Source organism: Sphaeramia orbicularis, chromosome 8 (genome assembly GCF_902148855.1).
Source record: "Sphaeramia orbicularis chromosome 8, fSphaOr1.1, whole genome shotgun sequence".
In the NCBI taxonomy this organism is placed as follows: Eukaryota; Metazoa; Chordata; class Actinopteri; order Kurtiformes; family Apogonidae; genus Sphaeramia; species Sphaeramia orbicularis.
Genome location: NC_043964.1, coordinates 438567 through 457695, shown reverse-complemented (window position 1 = coordinate 457695; position 19129 = coordinate 438567). Strand labels below are relative to the sequence as shown.

The window sequence follows — 19129 nt, the reverse complement described above, 5'->3', positions numbered from 1 at the left end:
GTTCGAGGTCAAATGTTGAATGCTGAAGTGTGTCGGTCCACATTTTTTACTCACTTTGGTGAAGGGTGTTAGTTTGGTCATTTTCATTGTTTACAATGTGCTGATTTTAGTGGCTGGGTCTGAATTTTAAAAATCATGCCAAAATTAACAACTTTTGAATTCTAACCTAATACAAATTATGAAAAACAATATGACCTTTTATAACATGAAGTACAAAGTGTGCATAATCTGCTCACCCAGATACTGCGAGGGTAAAATTCTTGTATTTGTGGTGTTCCTCTGCTCCAACGGGGCGACACGGTGGTGCAGTGGTTAGCACTGGTGCCTCACAGACAGAAGGTCCTGGGTTCGATTCCAAACCAGTCGACGGGGGGTGGGTCCTTTCTGTGTGGAGTCTGCATGTTCTCCCCATGTCTGCGTGGGTTCTCTCTGGTACTCCGGCTTCCTCCCACCATCCAAACACATGCACTGATAGGTTAATGGGTTAATCTAAATTGTCCATAGGTGTGAATGTGACAGTGATTGTTTGTCTCTACATGTTCAGCCCTGAGATGAACTGGAGACTTGTCCAGGGTGAACCCCGCCTTCGCCCCTATGTAGCTGGGATAGGCTCCAGGAGACCCCCGTGACCCGAGTGAGGAGAAAGCGGGTTCAGAAAATGAATGAATGAATCGTCTGCTCCACACAAAAACAAGCAGACGTTCAAACACTTCTCAACAACAAAAATGAAAGCAGGAGCAATTTTTACCCTCTAATATGACAAAAACTAATGAACAACCATTTCAGTTTTAAATAAATGAACTTGCATAAATGTGCACTGTTACTTCACACAGTTACAATTATTTAACAAGTATTTGATTAAATTCTATTAATTCAAGACAAGAAACTTCAAGCAACTTGTGCTAATCATGATATTTAATGAAAATACCAGTATTCACCACAGAACCTCTTTTTAAAGCTTTTATCTCTTATTTGAAGGACAGGAGTTCTACAGCTTTGCTGACTCCAAATAAACATAAAACTATTTTTTAAATATATATTTCTGTATCATATTAAGCTGTGAATTGAGTCATTCTGAGGATTAAATGGTCCATAGACTAGAAAGGCGGATTTTATCGTTTGATTGTTGTATTAAACTGTAAATTCATTGAGACAAAGGCTGAAATTAAACATCCTTTTCTGAATGAAAAACATGTTGACATCATCCCCCATCGGTGGCGTTTCACATCACTTCATCATTTCCCTCAGATTCACTTTGGAGACTTTCAAATCCCCCCAGAATCACTCCCGTTCTGAAAACCCTATTCGCCAACGACATCAGCGAGTTGGAGGAGGAGAGAGAGAGGCGGAACTGAGAAATTCAAAAACAGTCGTCGTCATGGAGACGGCGGCAAACAAACGAAACCAGGAGGAGGCGGTGACGCACAACAAACAGACGAAGAGACTGAAAAGCAGCTGAGTTTAGCTGAGACTGAAAACCTGCGTTATCTGTTGAAATGAACTGGAGTTGGATTTGGTTTGTGTGGATGAGTGAATACTTTGTGTTATCGAGTCTGAAACGGAGCAAAGACGGGAGGTTGGGTTTCTTTAAACGGAATAAAGAAATACCACAGTCCAATCCAGTTTCAATATGTCACTTTAATTTTTACGTCTTTTTGGCCCAAATGTGTTAAATATGATTCTGTCACATTCGTTTCTGAACTCTCAGCAGCAGGGGTCAGTCTGGAACCAGAACACTTCAAACCAAAACTCACCAACACTCAACTACGGATCACAGACTGGATCAGCCTCTGAACCAAAGTTATAGTGTTAACTAAAACTAACCAATGACCAAACTAGAACTGAAAAAACATTTTCATTAACTGAAAATAAAAAAAACTGTAATTAAAAGAAAAAAACATAACTAAGTGAAACTGTATTGTGTGTTTACTAAACTAACTAAAACGGATAAAATTATGGATCAAATTCCCTCGTTTTTGTCTTTGTCAATGTCAGATTGATGTTAAATCGATTTATTTCCCTCAAGCAATTTTAGCTGCTGGCACCAAACTGATATTTGTCGGTCCGTCACTTGTGTTCACTTGTGGTTTCCAGTCGTTCTTCTGTCCCCACTCTACCTGGAAACATGGAGACTAAAGCAGCAGAGTCCTGTCTGGGATTGATTTGAATAGGAGCACAGAGAAGAAGAGAAAAGAGACCACTGAACTACAACTGAACTACAACTGAACTAAACTACAACTGAACTACAACTGAACTACAACTAAACTACAACTAAACTACAACTGAACTACAACTAAACTAAACTACAACTGAACTACAAGCTGAACTACAACTGAACTACACTGAACTACAACTAAACTACAACTGAACTACATACTGAACTACAACTGAACTACAACTAAACTACAACTGAACTACAACTGAACTACAACCTGAACTACAACTAAACTACAACTGAACTAAAACTGAACTACAACTGAACTAACTAAACTACAACTGAACTACAACTGAACTACAACTAAACTACAACTGAACTAAAACTGAAATACAACTGAACTAACTAAACTACAACTGAACTACAACTGAACTACAACTAAACTACAACTGAAACTAAACTACAACTGAACTAACAACTAAACTACAACGGAACTACAACTAAACTACAACTGAACTACAACTGAACTAAAACTGAACTACAACTGAACTAAACTAAACTACAACTGAACTACAACTAAACTACAAACTGAACTAAACTACAACTGAACTACAACTAAACTACAACTGAACTACAACTGAACTACAACTGAACTAAACTACAACTGAACTACAACTGAACTACAACTGAACTACAACTGAACTACAACTAAACTACAACTGAACTAAACTACACTGAACTACAACTAAACTACAACTAAACTAAACTACAACTGAACTACAACTGAACTACAACTACACTACAACTGACACTACAACTAAACTACAACTGACCTACAACTAAACTAAACTACAACTAAACTACCAACAAACTAAACTACAACTAAACTACAACTGAACTGAACTACAACTAAACTACAACTGAACTACAACTAAACTACAACTAACTACAACTGAACTACAACTAAACTAAACTACAACTGAACTACAACTAAGCATTTAGAAAAATAACAAACTAATAATAACTATTAAACCTGCTCTAAAAACGAATTAAAAGAACTGAATTAGAGAAAAAAAAGTCCAAACTAAATAAAACTAAACTAGAATGAAAATCCAAACTATTTGAACCTTGGTCTGAATGAGTATGAAGCTGATTATGTTTACACACATCTATATTTTGGTTTCATCAAGTTTCTTCTTCAAACTAAAAGCTTATTTTTTTGGGAGTTGCTCTAAATAACATTGTGTCTTATGATCTTCATGTGCCCGTCAGCTGATAGTTTACATATAGCTCTGTTAGCTAGCTCTGTTAGCTTAGCTCTGTTTCCAGACTGAAAACAGCCAGTAAAGCCATAAATCACCTCCATTTTCTGTTCAGTTGTGTTTTGTCACTACAGATCTGTTTGGAATCCAGGTCAGAACTGTCACAGTGATGCTGCGTTCCAGTTCCACCTGTAACTCCTGGTTTTCCATTCCTCCTACTGGTGTTTGTCCATCCTTCTACTGGGGTTTGTCCATCCTCCTACTGGTGTTTGTCCATCCTTTCTACTGGTGTTTGTCCATCCTCCTACTGGTGTTTGTCCATCCTTCTACTGCTGTTCTTCCATCCCTTATACACCTGTTTTGTCCATCCTTCTACTGGTGTTTGTCCATCCTTCTACACCTGTTTGTCCATCCTTCTACTGGTGTTTGTCCATCCTCCTACTGGTGTTTGTCCATCCTTCTACTCCTGTTCTTCCATCCTTCTACTGGTGTTCTTCCATCCTCCTACTGGTGTTTGTCCATCCTTCTACTGGTGTTTGTCCATCCTTCTACTGGTGTTTGTCCATCCTTCTACTGGTGTTTGTCCATCCTCCTACTGGTGTTTGTCCATCCTCCTACTGGTGTTTGTCCATCCTTCTACTGGTGTTTGTCCATCCTTCTACTGGTGTTTGTCCATCCTTCTACACCTGTTTGTCCATCCTCCTACTGGTGTTTGTCCATCCTTCTACACCTGTTTGTCCATCCTTCTACTGGTGTTTGTCCATCCTTCTACTGGTGTTTGTCCATCCTTCTACACCTGTTTGTCCATCCTTCTACTGGTGTTTGTCCATCCTTCTACTGCTGTTCTTCCATCCTTCTACTGGTGTTCTTCCATCCTCCTACTGGTGTTTGTCCATCCTTCTACACCTGTTTGTCCATCCTTCTACTGGTGTTTGTCCATCCTTCTACACCTGTTTGTCCATCCTCCTACTGGTGTTTGTCCATCCTTCTACACCTGTTTGTCCATCCTTCTACTGGTGTTTGTCCATCCTCCTACTGGTGTTTGTCCATCCTTCTACTGGTGTTTGTCCATCCTCCTACTGGTGGTGTTCTTCCATCCTTCTACTGGTGTTTTTCCTCCTTCTACTGGTCTTCTTCCATCCTTCTACTGGTGTTTTCCGTCCTTCTACTGGTGTTTTCCATCCTTCTACTGGTGTTTTTCCTCCTTCTACTGGTGTTTTCCTCCTTCTACTGGTGTTTTTCCATCCTTCTACTGGTGTTTTTCCTCCTTCTAATGGTTCTTCCACTTCTACTGGGTTTTTCCATCCTTCTACTGGTTTTTTCTCCTTCTACTGGTGTTTTTCCTCCTTCTACTGGTGTTTTCCATCCTTCTACTGGTGTTTGTCCGTCTTCTACTGGTGTTTGTCCGTCCTTCTACTGGTGTTTGTCCATTCTCCTACTGGTGTTTGTCCGTCCTTCTACTGGTGTTTGTCCGTCCTTCTACTGGTGTTTGTCTATCCTCCTACTGGTGTTCTTCCATCCTTCTACTGGTGTTTTTCCTCCTTCTACTGGTCGTCTTCCATCCTTCTACTGGTGTTCTTCCATCCTTCTACTGGTGTTTTTCTTCCTTCTACTGGTCTTCTTCCATCCTTCTACTGGTGTTCTTCCATCCTTCTACTGGTGTTTTTCCTCCTTCTACTGGTCTTCTTCCATCCTTCTACTGGTGTTTTCCGTCCTTCTACTGATGTTCTTCCATCCTTCTACTGGTGTTTGTCCATCCTTCTACTGGTGTTTTTCCTCCTTCTACTGGTGTTTTTCCTCCTTCTACTGGTGTTTTTCCTCCTTCTACTGGTGTTTTTCCTCCTTCTACTGGTGTTTTTCCATCCTTCTACTGGTGTTTTTCCTCCTTCTACTGGTGTTTTTCCTCCTTCTACTGGTGTTTTTCCTCCTTCTACTGGTGTAAATGCTCTGTAATGTTCAGTCAAACCTGGGACTTCCACCTGAACTCGTACTAGATCCATGTTCTCCCAGTTCTGAGTTCTGGCGTCACGTACCAATGGCGCCCCCCCATGGATGTGGTGTTTCTGCAGATTGTTTATTAAAACCAGGTGTTGCTCTGACATTATTTCTCTGTAAGTGTTCTGTAGAATCAGCAGCTGTTCTACTGTTCGTTAGTTTTAGTCCAATGAGGACAGAACAAATGTAAACAGCTGCTCTGTCCTTCTGCTCTTTTTCCTCCTCTGTTTTCCTCAAATAACCAAAGAACAAACACCTCTGGGATAGAAATGACTATAAATGAACATAACCTACGCTCCACCATGCTGGTTTGTTTACATCTAACTCCCATAATTCCTTGCGCTCAGACAGTTCGGTGTGACTTACCTGGAACGTTACAGTCGTGAGTCGTGGTTTGAAGTCGTGAATTACGGGCTCAAAAAAACGGCCTTGAACACAGCATTAATCTGAGCTGTGCATGAACAAACAGCAACTGAGCAAAGATCAGAACATCCCACAATAACTTCATACCTGAACTGACGTTTGGTAAGTTTGTTTGTTTCTCCTTTATCTTGTTATTTCCAGTAAATCTAAAATACACTGTGTACAAATCTGGGTTACACTCACACTGTTCAGCACAAAAAAAAAAAAAAAGTGTCATTGAAACCATTTCAAACAGCAGGTTCTGATCTGACGTCTATTCAAGCAGAATACTTGGATTTAATTCTATGACTACGTCACTGTGGGCTTTGACTTGGAGCAGATCACTTCTGCTGCTCTCCACCTCAGTCCATTTGAGCAGATTCAGGTTGAACGTATGCAGAAAAAATCTGTTATTTCCACTAGGTGGCACTGATGACCCGCTTTCTTTACCCTGACAGGCAGGGGTGCACCGGTCCAATACCAGGATCAGCTCCGATACTCAGTGTGTGTACTTGTATTCATACTTGTAAAAGTAATCCAATACGAATGCACCGATCCCACTTGTGTCCGTGTGACATTCCCAGTTCAGTGCAGCAGGTACGAGGAGGAGGAATAATGTGTGTGAGTGTGAAGAGTGTGGAGATGGAACCAAAGAGATGATCAAAGTCAGGCTGACGGACAGTACCGTTCAGACACAGATACAGACGCAGCCTTCTGTCTGTAATCTGACTACATTCCAGCTGATGGAGGATGTGGTCCTAATACTCCGTCGTAGCTTTATTCTCCAGTTCCCCCATATTTGTAAAACTAGGTTGGCCTCAGTTTCAGTTCGTTTACTAATCATGTAGGAGCACAAGGTTCACAATCACAAAATGAGACAAAAACCAGGAAAGATCTGATCATGAAACCAAGAGCTGCACTAAGAAGGACCGTTAGCCAAAACAATAGGTCATTTCAGGTCTGATTGGACCAAAAATACAGCATCAGTGAATGTTAGCTGACACCAAACAGGATCCACAGATCTAGGTTTGGTTTCCTGGATTTGTGGATCCATCTCCTTCTGTTTTCTTTGTCTTTGGGTGTCTGTAAACGATAGCTCCCACTGCTTTAAGAACCTGAAAATACAACCAACCAACAACAGCTCTGCCCCAGTTTGGATTCAGTCTTGTTCTTCAGTTCAGACAGGACTGAAGCCAACGCTGTCACTCATCTGCCTCTGTCTGACACTCAGTGGGTGGAGCCACGGTGACATCACGCGCACCCCCTCTCTAACCTGTGTTTGGACTCACTTGTTCTTGAGGTGTCCATCAGCCGTGTGGGCGTGGCCTATGGATCCGTACACCTGGACGACGGTCTGGATCTGCAGACGACAAACACACACATCAGACAAACACTGATCTGATCTGTCCAAGGATTCAGCTGCAGCAGGTCTGTGTTCCAGGTGGGAGCCCATGCAGGACTCTACTGGTCCTGGACTCCACTGGTCCTGGACTCCACTGGTCCTGGATTATACTGGTCCTGGATTATACTGGTCCTGGACTCCACTGGTCCTGGACTCTACTGGTCCTGGACTCTACTGGTCCTGGACTCTGGTGGTCCTGGACTCTAGTGGTCCTGGACTCTAGTGGTCCGGAACTCTACTGGTCCTGGACTCTGGTGGTCCTGGACTCTACTGGTCCTGGACTCTGGTGGTCCTGGACTCTGGTGGTCCTGGACTCTGGTGGTCCGGAACTCTACTGGTCCTGGGCTCTGGTGGTCCTGGACTCTACTGGTCCTGGACTCTGGTGGTCCTGGACTCTGGTGGTCCTGGACTCTACTGGTCCTGGACTCTACTGGTCCTGGACTCTGGTGGTCCTGGACTCTGGTGGTCCTGGACTCTACTGGTCCTGGACTCTGGTGGTCCTGGACTCTAATGGTCCTCCTGTGGTTCCTTCAGATCCTTCTGTTCACTCTGGCTCTGTTTCAGATCTACACTCCTCGGTCTCCTCAGGTGTTCCCCAGGGCTCTGACCTCCACCCACTTTTATTTTTAGTCTAAAATAAAACAGTGGAAAAACTTTTCTTGCCTCTTTAACTTTTTGTTGGACCTCAGATCTGCTCCTAAATATTAGCATCTAAATGTGGTTCGGTTCTAAAGGTGTGGCTCCAACACACACACAAACTAAATGGAATCAGCTTCAACACATGCTGGTGTGTGTGTTTGTGTGTGTGTGGACTCACCTTGGACCTGATGGTGGACATGGTTTGGAAGCAGGTGCTGTAGTCTCTGGAGGCGGAGTCTCCGCTGCTCTCCACCCACTGCCTGATCTTCAGCTCCAGTTGGGCGTTGGCGTCCTCCAGGGAGCGTACGGTGGACAGGTAGTCCAGCAGACAGGTGTCCAGGGTCTGCACCGACAACTTCTCATCAGATGGAAGGTGGTATTTATCCAATTAGCGTCCAGTCTGTAGTGGTTTTCCAGCAGTTCCACTCAGTCCCATTGAAGTGCATGGACGCTGAGCATCTACGGACAAATGCACTGAGCAGAGATGGAATGAACAAACACAGACACGGGAATGGAGGAGAAGTGAACAACATCCAGTCCACTGATCTCGGATCAAACTGATTCTGAACCAACTGGTCTGAGAGATGAACGTGTTCCAACACATTTGGAGTCAATGAAATGAAAACAACTGAACAGATTTGAGCATTTAATGGGAGTCATTTTAGGAGAAGCTGAGCTTCCACTGCAGTCTGACACAAACACCTCTGCTCTGAGATGTTTCAGGTTGTTTCAACACCTTTTCAGGATGGTCACCAAGAGGCTCAAAATGCCTCTTTAACCCCTTTCTTACCGTTTTAACCTCTTTAACCTCTTTCTAACCTCTTTAACCTCTTTCTAACCTCTTTAACTTCTTTCTAACCTCTTTAACTTCTTTCTAACCTCTTTAACCTCTTTCTAACCTCTTTAACCTCTTTCTAACCTCTTTAACTTCTTTAACCTCTTTCTAACCTCTTTAACCTCTTTCTAACCTCTTTAACTTCTTTCTAACCTCTTTAACTTCTTTAACCTCTTTCTAACCTCTTTAACTTCTTTCTAACCTCTTTAACTTCTTTCTAACCTCTTTAACCTCTTTCTAACCTCTTTAACCTCTTTCTAACCTCTTTAACTTCTTTCTAACCTCTTTAACCTCTTTCTAACCTCTTTAACTTCTTTCTAACCTCTTTAACTTCTTTAACCTCTTTAACCTCTTTCTAACCTCTTTAACTTCTTTCTAACCTCTTTAACTTCTTTCTAACCTCTTTAACCTCTTTCTAACCTCTTTAACTTCTTTCTAACCTCTTTAACCTCTTTCTAACCTCTTTAACCTCTTTCTAACCTCTTTAACCTCTTTCTAACCTCTTTAACTTCTTTCTAACCTCTTTAACCTCTTTAACCTCTTTCTAACCTCTTTAACCTCTTTCTAACCTCTTTAACCTCTTTCTAACCTCTTTAACCTCTTTCTAACCTCTTTAACTTCTTTCTAACCTCTTTAACTTCTTTAACCTCTTTAACCTCTTTCTAACGTCTGTAATTAGCTGTTTTTTACAGACTGGTATGTATCTGTAAGACTGCACCATCTCCACACAGACCCCTTGAATGGTCACAGGCTCTGGTTGAGGCCTTTTCCTCCTGTAGTCCACCTCCATCTCCGTGGTCTTGGTGGTGTTGAGGTGCAGGTGGTTGGAGTCACACCACGTGACGAAGTCCAGGATCAGTTTCCTGTACTCTTCTTCCTGTCCCTTCCTGATACAGCCCACCATTGCTCTGAGATGTATTTAAAGTCTAATGTGTACAGGCTGAACAGGACAGGACAGAGCACAGACCCCTGTGGTGCTCCAGTGCTGCTGACCACCAGGTCAGACCTGCAGTCCCCCAGTCATACGTACTAATTCACAATTACCACTTAATTCACAATTAACACTAATTCAAAAGTAGCACTAAAAAAAACATATGACAAACAAGGAGCAACTGGAAGGGCTGCCGCTCGCGACAGCGCCGGAGGAAAAAATAAAAAAAGTAGTGTTAGTAGTAGTAGTATTGTTATTAGTTATCAGACTTTGGTCCACTTCTGCCTTAAATGTTGACCCTTCAGACTTTGGTCCACTTCTGCCTTAAATGTTGACCCTTCAGACTTTGGTCCACTTCTGCCTTAAATGTTGACCCTTCAGACTTTGATCCACTTCTGTCTTAAATGTTGACCCTTCAGACTTTGGTCCACTTCTGTCTTAAATGTTGACCCTTCAGACTTGGGTCCACTTCTGTCTTAAATGTTGACCCTTCAGACTTTGGTCCACTTCTGCCTTAAATGTTGACCCTTCAGACTTGGGTCCACTTCTGTCTTAAATGTTGACCCTTCAGACTTGGGTCCACTTCTGTCTTAAATGTTGACCCTTCAGACTTGGGTCCACTTCTGTCTTAAATGTTGACCCTTCAGACTTTGGTCCACTTCTGTCTTAAATGTTGACCCTTCAGACTTGGGTCCACTTCTGTCTTAAATGTTGTGTCTCTGTGTTTCAGTCATGGCGTTTCCTCGGACGTCCTCCATCGTGCTGTGGTTCTCACTCATCCTCTTTGTTTATTGGACGACCTCGGCTGCTGAGTCACATGACCCTTCACCTGCTGACCTCTCAGCCCTTCGCAGGCTCAAAAGAGAGCTGGATGCAACCACCAAAGAACAGGTCCAGAATGTAATCCAGGTGGGTGTAAACTTCCTGACCACGGTCACAGTGGTGACAAACATAAAGCAACCTAACCAGCTGGTGTCGGTGTTCAAGAGCCTGGAAGACTTTGCCAGTTTGGCGCCTGGTATTGGAAGTCTGGTCCTCTCATTTGTCAACGTGGTTCTGGCCATCATCCCTCAGGAAAACGGCATCGAGGAGCTGAGGAACGGCTTCAGCGAGGTCAACCGGAGGCTGGACTCTCTGGCCTTCCAGATATCCGACCTGTCCACAGACGTGGAGTGGTTCAACTTCGCCAGCGTCTACTCTCAAGATGAGACTCACATCCTGAACGCCTGGAGGAAGTTCAATGAGCTTGAGCAGAACCTCCGGCTGGTGACAAGTGAAGAGGAGAAGCTGAGGCTGGCGGAGATCTTCGCCAACTTCTATGAGAACTCAGGGACTGAGGGCAGCGTGGCCAACATCTACCATTACCTGATGGTCAGTGGCACGTCTCTGAGCAAGAACATCAACAACCTGTTGAGGGACAAGTTCAAATGCAGCATCAGTGAAATAGGCCGCTATAACCTGTACCTGAGCAGTCTGCTGTGGAAGGGCATGTTCCTCTACCAGCTCTACTGGAAACTCATCGGATTCAGCTCATCACGTCAACAGGACGAACATAACCGCATGTTCAAGAACGTCTTCAAAGCTCAGACCGATACTTTGCAATTCTGTCTGGACAACTTTGAGCAGTACGTGGTTAAAGACATGGAGGTGGTCAGCAAAAGATTCACCAAAGACCAAAAACTGGACATCGTTGCCAATGTCCAAAAGACCCTGGATGAAAAGTACTTCTGGTACAAGTGGGCAGTGGTGGTGTACGAGCAGAAGTATGAGGCCTACTATAAACTTGTCCATATGGGGCATGAACCTGTGGGGGACCTGGTGGTGGTGGTGGGATTCACCAGCAAGGAAACCCACCCATACCAAGAGCAAGTTGAGTCTGCTGCTATGAGGTGCCTTCATAAAACCCAGTGTTCGGACCTTAAACAGAAGTCCCAGAACTGTTACACTGAGTTTTTCACTGGAAAGTACATGAAGTAGCCCAAAAGTGTTATACCTGTGCCCATAATTATATATAGAAACTTTACAGATTATGCCAAAGTTTTACATTATTTCCATTATTTGACTCCAGCGATGTCACCACCCCCTGCTGTTAACTACATGCAGTGTATAAACCTCAATGGTAATGAGTACGGGCTGAACGTCTACCTGTCCAGATGGCTGCTGGTTTGTTCCACACCTTACACCTGTCTGAACAGAGGCGTGTGCAGGCGGCTGCTGGACTCCAATGAACACCTATGTGACTGTCCTGACGGTTACTATGGAAACAGGTGTGAAAACAGCACCAGCATCTACCAGAACATTGACATCGGTTCCCTGGTGCCGGACATAACCACCCTCAACACCAAACTGGACCGGGTCCTTGACATCTGTCTGAAGCAGATAGAGGACAAGCTGGACCGGGTCCTGAGGACATGTCCGGCCCACTAACGAAGACCTGAACACACATCAACAACATCCACCGTCACCGTCGGAGGTTCCAGGTCCTGACCCACTGGGACGTTTATGTCACATGGGAAAGCCTGTGATAATAGGAGTTATTATGGGATGGATGTGTGGTGTGAATATGTCCAACAGATGAATAAATAAACATCAGTGAGTTGGTCCAGTTCAAACAGTGGCTCCACCGGGTCTCTTTGTGTCTCTTTGTGTCATTCCACTCATCACACACTTGTGTTTGGAACACATTTATATAAATATGGGGACAGTTTAGCTCAGATGGACCAAAGGGACTGTTCAGGGGTTTGTTTGATTTGGATTCTTTCCTGTTGTTGAAGATCAGATGAGTCTGAAAAAACGCAGAAAACAGTCCAACCGTCCTGAACAGTCTCTAGAAGAACCTCTGCTTCAATAGGAGCTCCAGTGGAGTTGATATCATGTAAGAACCCGTTAGTGTTGGTGTTGTCCAGACTGTCCCCGTAGATCTGTGGGATTCAGCCTAGACCACACCAGGCCCTGGGCCCAAACCCAAACACTGAACACATACTGATGTGAACAGGTCTGACAGCGTCCACATCCAGTAGAAGTGGACACCTGTGTCTACGCTCTGAAAGGCCCTCAGTAGGACAAATGCCTGGGTGTATGAATGGTTGGTAGATGTGTGGCATGTGGGTGTGCACCTTTACCTGTGTGCTGAGTGGTAGGTGGCACCGAGCAGAGCCTATAAGTAGTGGGCGGTCCGTGCGCGCTCACAGGACTTGGTTCAGGTGCAGCAGTTGCAGCGTTTGTTAACTGGCCAGAGTTTTCTTTGTTTGGACCACACCTGTGTGCCCGGTGCTCTGGTTCGGCTTGTGCCATGGGTTTGGGAAGTCTGGCTCGGAGTAAGTCACTCATTGCTCCGTCTTGTAATTTGGGCCCCAGGCCGAAGCTGACCCAAATTACACTTCACTTTAGATCCTGAGCTGCAGCGTGGACTGCCGCTGATCCCCTCCGTCCGCCTCTCCCCCTCCTCTGGCTGCCCACCAACACGTGCCTTCTCCGGCAGGCATCAGAATTCCAGGTTGCAGTCCACGACCAGGACCGCCGCTCCCAGAAAGGACCCGTTGTTTGGTCCAGCTTTGTCCCATCTTGTTCATCGTATCTGCCTCCACTGGAGTCCAGCACCACCGCTGGGTACCAGCTCCAAAACTGAAGACGGGAGCCCTGTCCACAGCCACCCAGGGCACCTGAGTGGTGTTTTAACCTCTTTCAAAGCATTCTAACCTCTTTCTAACCTCTTTAACTCCTTTTTAACCTCTTTAACCTCTTTAACCCCTTTTTAACCTCTTTAACTCCTTTTTAACCTCTTTTAACCTCTTTAACCTCTTTTAACCTCTTTAACTTCTTTAACTTTTTTCTAACCTCTTTAACCCCTTTCTACCTCTTTAACTCCTTTTAACCTCTTAAACTCCTTTCTAACCTCTTAACTTCTTTAACTTTTTTATAACCTCTTAACTCCTTTCTAACCTCTTTAACTGCTTTAACTTTTTTCTAACCTCTTTAACTCCTTTTTAACCTCTTTAACCTCTTTAACCCCTTTTTAACCTCTTTAACTCCTTTTTAACCTCTTTAACCTCTTTCTAACCTCTTTAACTTCTTTAACTTTTTTCTAACCTCTTTAACTCCTTTTTAACCTCTTTAACCTCTTTTTAACCTCTTTAACTCCTTTTTAACCTCTTTAACTCCTTTTAACCTCTTTAACTCCTTTCTAACCTCTTTAACTTCTTTCACTTTTTTATAACCTCTTTAACTCCTTTCTAACCTCTTTAACTTCTTTAACTTTTTTCTAACCTCTTTAACTCCTTTCTAACCTCTTTAACCTCTTTCTAACCTCTTTAACTTCTTTAACTTTTTTCTAACCTCTTTAACTCCTTTTTAACCTCTTTAACTCCTTTCTAACCTCTTTAACTTCTTTAACTTTTTTATAACCTCTTTACCCCTTTCTAACCTCTTTAACTCCTTTTTAACCTTTAACTCCTTTCTAACCTCTTTAACTTCTTTAACTTTTTTCTAACCTCTTTAACCTCTTTATCCTCTTTCTAACTTCTTTAACTCCTTTCTAACCTCTTTAACCTCTTTATCCTCTTTCTAACTTCTTTTACTCCTTTCTAACCTCTTAACTTCTTTAACTTTTTTCTAACCTCTTTCTAACCTCTTTAACCTCTTTCTAACCTTTTTAACTTCTTTAACTTCTTTCTAACATCTTTAACTTCTTTCTAACCTTTTACTTCTTTCTAAAATCTTTAACCTTTCTAACCTCTTTAACCTCTTTAACCTCTTTCTAACCTCTTTAACTTCTTTCTAACCTCTTTTACTCCTTTCTAACCTCTTTAACCTCTTTCTAAAATCTTTAACCTCTTTCTAACCTCTTTAACTCCTTTCTAACCTCTTTAACCTCTTTCTAAAATCTTTAACCTCTTTCTAACCTCTTTAACTCCTTTCTAACCTCTTTAACCTCTTTCTAACCTCTTTAACTCCTTTCTAACCTCTTTAACTCCTTTCTAACCTCTTTAACTTCTTTCTAACCTCTTTTACTCCTTTCTAACCTCTTTAACTTCTTTCTAAAATCTTTAACCTCTTTCTAACCTCTTTAACCTCTTTCTAACCTCTTTAACCTCTTTCTAACCTCTTTTACTTCTTTCTAACCTCTTTAACTTCTTTCTAACCTCTTTAACTTCTTTCTAACCTCTTTAACCTCTTTCTAACTGCTGTAATGGTCTGTTTTTTAGACGTTTGTTTCCAGTAAAGGCAGTGAATCCAAACACATGAATTAATGTCATTGAACTCAGTTGAACAGAGTAAATACAAATGGTTTAAATATTAAAAACAGTCCTGTTCCTTTGAACTGAATTAAACTGAACTGAATGAAACTGAATTGAATTAAACTGAATTGAACTAAACTGAATTAAACTGAACTGCATTCATCAGATGTTTCAAATCTTCAGATTAATTTTTCTGGATGAGACTGAAGATAGATATTTAATAAACACCTCCATGACCTTTGACCTGAAGGAACCAGGTTCATCCAACATCCATCTCCCTCTCTCCCTCCCTCCTTACCTTCCTCCCTCCTTCCTTTCCTGTATGCTGATTGGTCAGTCCAGCTCCTTCCTTTTAGTTTGTGTATAAATACAGACCACATTTATTCTGACAAACACAGACGGACACAGAGCTCACAGGTAACACATGAACTTATACACACACACACAATAGAAGACAGAGGAAGAGCAGGAAGAGGAAGAGTGTTAGTAGTAGTATTAATAGCAGTAGTAGTAGTACTAGTTTTTCTAGTAGTATTAGTAGTGTTAGTAGTATTGTTATTAGTAGTAGTATTAATAGTAATAGTAGTGTTGTTTTTAGTAGTAAGAGTAGTAGTATTGTTACTATTAGAAGTAGTAATTAGTAGTAGCTGTATTAGTAGTATTAATAGTAGTAGTAGTAGTACTGTTATTTGTAGAAGTAATATTAGTAGTACTGCTATCATTATTATTATTATTAGTAATAGTAGTAGTCATGGTATTATTATTGTTAGTGGATCTCGTCACCATGACGACCATTTCGTCACCATGATTCATTTAGGAACACTGATGTGACTGAACTGTTGGCCCTCAGACTTGGGTCCACTTCTGTCTTAAATGTTGACCCTTCAGACTTGGGTCCACTTCTGTCTTAAATGTTGACCCTTCAGACTTTGGTCCACTTCTGTCTTAAATGTTGACCCTTCAGACATGGGTCCACTTCTGTCTTAAACGTTGACCCTTCCGACTTTGGTCCACTTCTGTCTTAAACGTTGACCCTTCAGACTTGGGTCCACTTCTGTCTTAAACGTTGACCCTTCAGACTTGGGTCCACTTCTGTCTTAAACGTTGACCCTTCAGACTTGGGTCCACTTCTGTCTTAAACGTTGACCCTTCAGACTTGGGTCCACTTCTGTCTTAAACGTTGACCCTTCCAACTTTGGTCCACTTCTGTCTTAAACGTTGACCCTTCAGACTTGGGTCCACTTGTGTCTTAAATGTTGTGTCTCTGTGTTTCAGTCATGGCGTTTCCTCGGACGTCCTCCATCGTGCTGTGGTTCTCACTCATCCTCTTTGTTTATTGGACGACCTCGGCTGCTGAGTCACATGACCCTTCACCTGCTGACCTCTCAGCCCTTCGCAGGCTCAAAAGAGAGCTGGATTCAACTACAAAAGAACAGGTCCAGACTGGGTTCCAGGTGGGCGTAAACTTCCTGGTAACAGTCACACAGGTGACAGACAAAATTAAACCTAAGCAGCTGGAGTCGGTGTTCAAGGCCCTGGAAGACTTTGCCAGTTTGGCGCCTGGTATTGGAAGTCTGATCCTCTCAATTGTCAGCATGGTTTTGGCCATCATCCCTCAGGATGACCAGCTGAGGAACGGCTTCAGCGAGGTCAACCGGAGGCTGGACTCTCTGGCCTTCCAGATATCCGACGTGTCTACAGACGTGGAGTGGTTCAACTTCGTCAGCGTCTACTCTCGAGATGAGACTCACATCCTGAACGCCTGGAGGAAGTTAGATGAGCTTCAGCAGAACCTCAGGGATACGACGGACGACGAGCGGAAGCTGAGGCTGGCGAAGATCTTCACCAACTTCTATGAGCATTCAGGGACTGAGAGCAGCGTGGCCAACATCTACCATTTCCTGACGGTCAGCGGCACATCTCTGACCAGGAACATCAACAACCTGTTGAGGGACAAGTTCAAATGCAGCATCAGTGAGATAGGCCGCTTTAACCTGTACCTGAGCAGTCTGCTGTGGAAGGGCATGGTCCTCAACCAGCTCTACTGGAAACTCATTGGATTCAGCTCATCACGTCAACAGCACGAACATAACCGCATGTTCAAGAACGTCTTCAAAGCTCAGACCGATACTTTGCATCTCTGTCTGGACAACTTTGAGCAGTACGTGGTTAAAGACGTGGAGGTGGTCAGCAAAAGATTCACCAAAGACCAAAAAGAGGACATCGCTGCCAACGTCCAAAAGACCCTGGATGAGAAGTACTTCTGGTACAAGTGGGCAGTGGTGGTGTATGATAAGTACTATGAGGACTACTACAAACTGGTCCATATGGAGCGTGTACCTGTGGGGGACCTGGTGGTGGCGGTGGGATACACCAATAAGGAAACGCACCCATACCAAGAGCAAGTTGCGTCTATCGCTCAGTCATGCTTTGATAATATCCAGTGTTCGGACCTTGACAAGAAGTCCCAGGACTGTTCCTATGGGGTGTTCACTACAGAGTACACAGAACAGGGCTTCGATTTAGCTTTCTCCTTAGCAGACTTGAAAAGCTTGTCAGAATTGGCCAAAGTTTTGCATTATTTCTATTATTATGATCCAGTGATGTCACCACTGCCTCATTTCAAACAGGTGGAGTGCATCCTTGATGGTTATGGGTACAAAGTGAGCGTCTACCTCTCTGCACGGCTGCCGGTTTGTTCCTCACCTGACACCTGTCTGAACGGAGGCGTGTGCAGGCGGCTGCTGGACTCCAATGAACACCTATGTGACTGTCCTGACGGTTACTATGGAAACAGATGTGAAAACAGCACCAGCAGCTACCAGGGTGTTGACATCGGTTCCCTGGTGCCGGACATAACCACCCTCAACACCAAACTGGACCAGGTCCTGAGGACACGTCCGGCCCACTAACGAAGACCTGAACACAGATCAACAACATCCACCGTCACCGTCGGAGGTTCCAGGCCCTGACCCACTGGGACTTTTATGTCACATGGGAAAGCCTATGATAATAGGAGTTATTATGGGATGGATGTGTAGTGTGAATATGTCCAACAGATGAATAAATAAACATCAGTGAGTTGGTCCAGTTCAAACAGTGGCTCCACCGGGTCTCTTTGTGTTTGTGTTTTCTTGTTTCCTTGACAGACAGATGATTGACAGACAGACAGGTGACAGACTGTTAAGGTGGTTCTGTTTTTAAGGAGGTGCTTCTGTTAAGGTGGAAGCACTGTCAGTGGGAACGTTAGCGTTGGCAGTGGAGGCTACATTTCTGCCGTCGCCGCTGCTCCAAACCTCTGTTGCAGTAGATCCGCCAGCGTCCGTCCTCCCACCGATGTGGACAAGTTCTGGGTGCAGACCCTGGACACCTGTCTGCTGGACTACCTGTCCACCGTGCGCTCCCTAGAGGACGCCAACGCCGAGCTGGAGCTGAAGATCAGGCAGTGGGTGGAGAGCAGCGGAGACTCTGCCTCCAGAGACTACAGCACCTGCTTCCAAACCATGTCCATCATCAGGTCCAAGGTGAGTCCAGTCCACGGACACAACAGACCCACATCCACACACACAAACACACACATCTGGGCATATGTCCATCAGGAGGACGTGGTTGTCTGATGTGTGTGTTATTCATCTGCAGATCCAGACCGTCATCCAGGTGTACAGATCCATGGGCGACGCCCACATGGCTGATGAACACCTGAAGAACAAGTGAGTCCAAACACAGGTTATAGGAGTTCCAGACGACTGCACTGTCAGATGTTTGTCCTCATGAGTTCAGATCCGTTGAGCGTCTGCAGTTCGGTTCATCCTCACCTGTGGTCTTTGTGTTGCAGGAGTGAGAAGGAGCCGGCGCTGAACTGAAGAAGATCCTGGACCAGCTGACGCAGACCAGATCCGACGTGAAGACGCAGATCCGGGGTCTGGAGGAGGAGCTGAAGATCCTCAAGAAGAACAACCAGGAGGTGAGTGGACACCGTCCCCCAAAACCTGGACCCACAGGACAAACTGAGCAAAGCCACCAGAGGGAGACCAGGAACCATCCTGAGAGCAGGTTCAATGACAACAGAAGGACACCACTGCCACAGATGAGCTGCACCCACGTGGACCAGCTGGACCCAGTCCTAGTGTCTCCTAGACTGTCCAGCTCTAAAACCCTGAGTCCCAGAGCCATGGGTTCACATTCCATAGTGAGACTTGTCTTCCATCTGTTCCACAGGTGGACCTCACCAAGACCATGGCCCAGAACACACCACTGGACCAAACCATCTA

At 43.9% G+C, this 19129-nt stretch overlaps 3 protein-coding genes across 3 annotated transcripts in view; all 3 read left to right on the top strand.

The window, feature by feature from the left end:
- The window catches only part of elac2 (elaC ribonuclease Z 2), a 32223-nt gene extending 30611 nt beyond the window's left edge, over window positions 1–1612 (top strand). Inside the window, 3 exon segments of the mRNA XM_030142154.1 lie at window positions 1249–1270; window positions 1273–1344; window positions 1347–1612. Coding sequence (XP_029998014.1) covers window positions 1249–1270; window positions 1273–1344; window positions 1347–1459 — 207 coding nt within the window. The 3' untranslated portion in view covers window positions 1460–1612.
- Window positions 1613–10353: 8741 nt separating this feature from the next.
- On the top strand, window positions 10354–11598 carry LOC115424068 (uncharacterized). The gene has a single exon (XM_030141170.1). The coding sequence runs from the start codon at window positions 10354–10356 to the stop codon at window positions 11596–11598; it is 1245 nt and encodes a 414-aa protein (XP_029997030.1).
- A 4485-nt stretch (window positions 11599–16083) lies between these two features.
- Window positions 16084–18572, top strand: LOC115424067 (uncharacterized). The gene is made up of 3 exons (XM_030141169.1): window positions 16084–17756; window positions 18081–18382; window positions 18498–18572. The coding sequence occupies exons 1-3, from the start codon at window positions 16112–16114 to the stop codon at window positions 18570–18572; spliced, it is 2022 nt and encodes a 673-aa protein (XP_029997029.1). The 5' UTR covers window positions 16084–16111.
- Window positions 18573–19129: the final 557 nt, after the last annotated feature.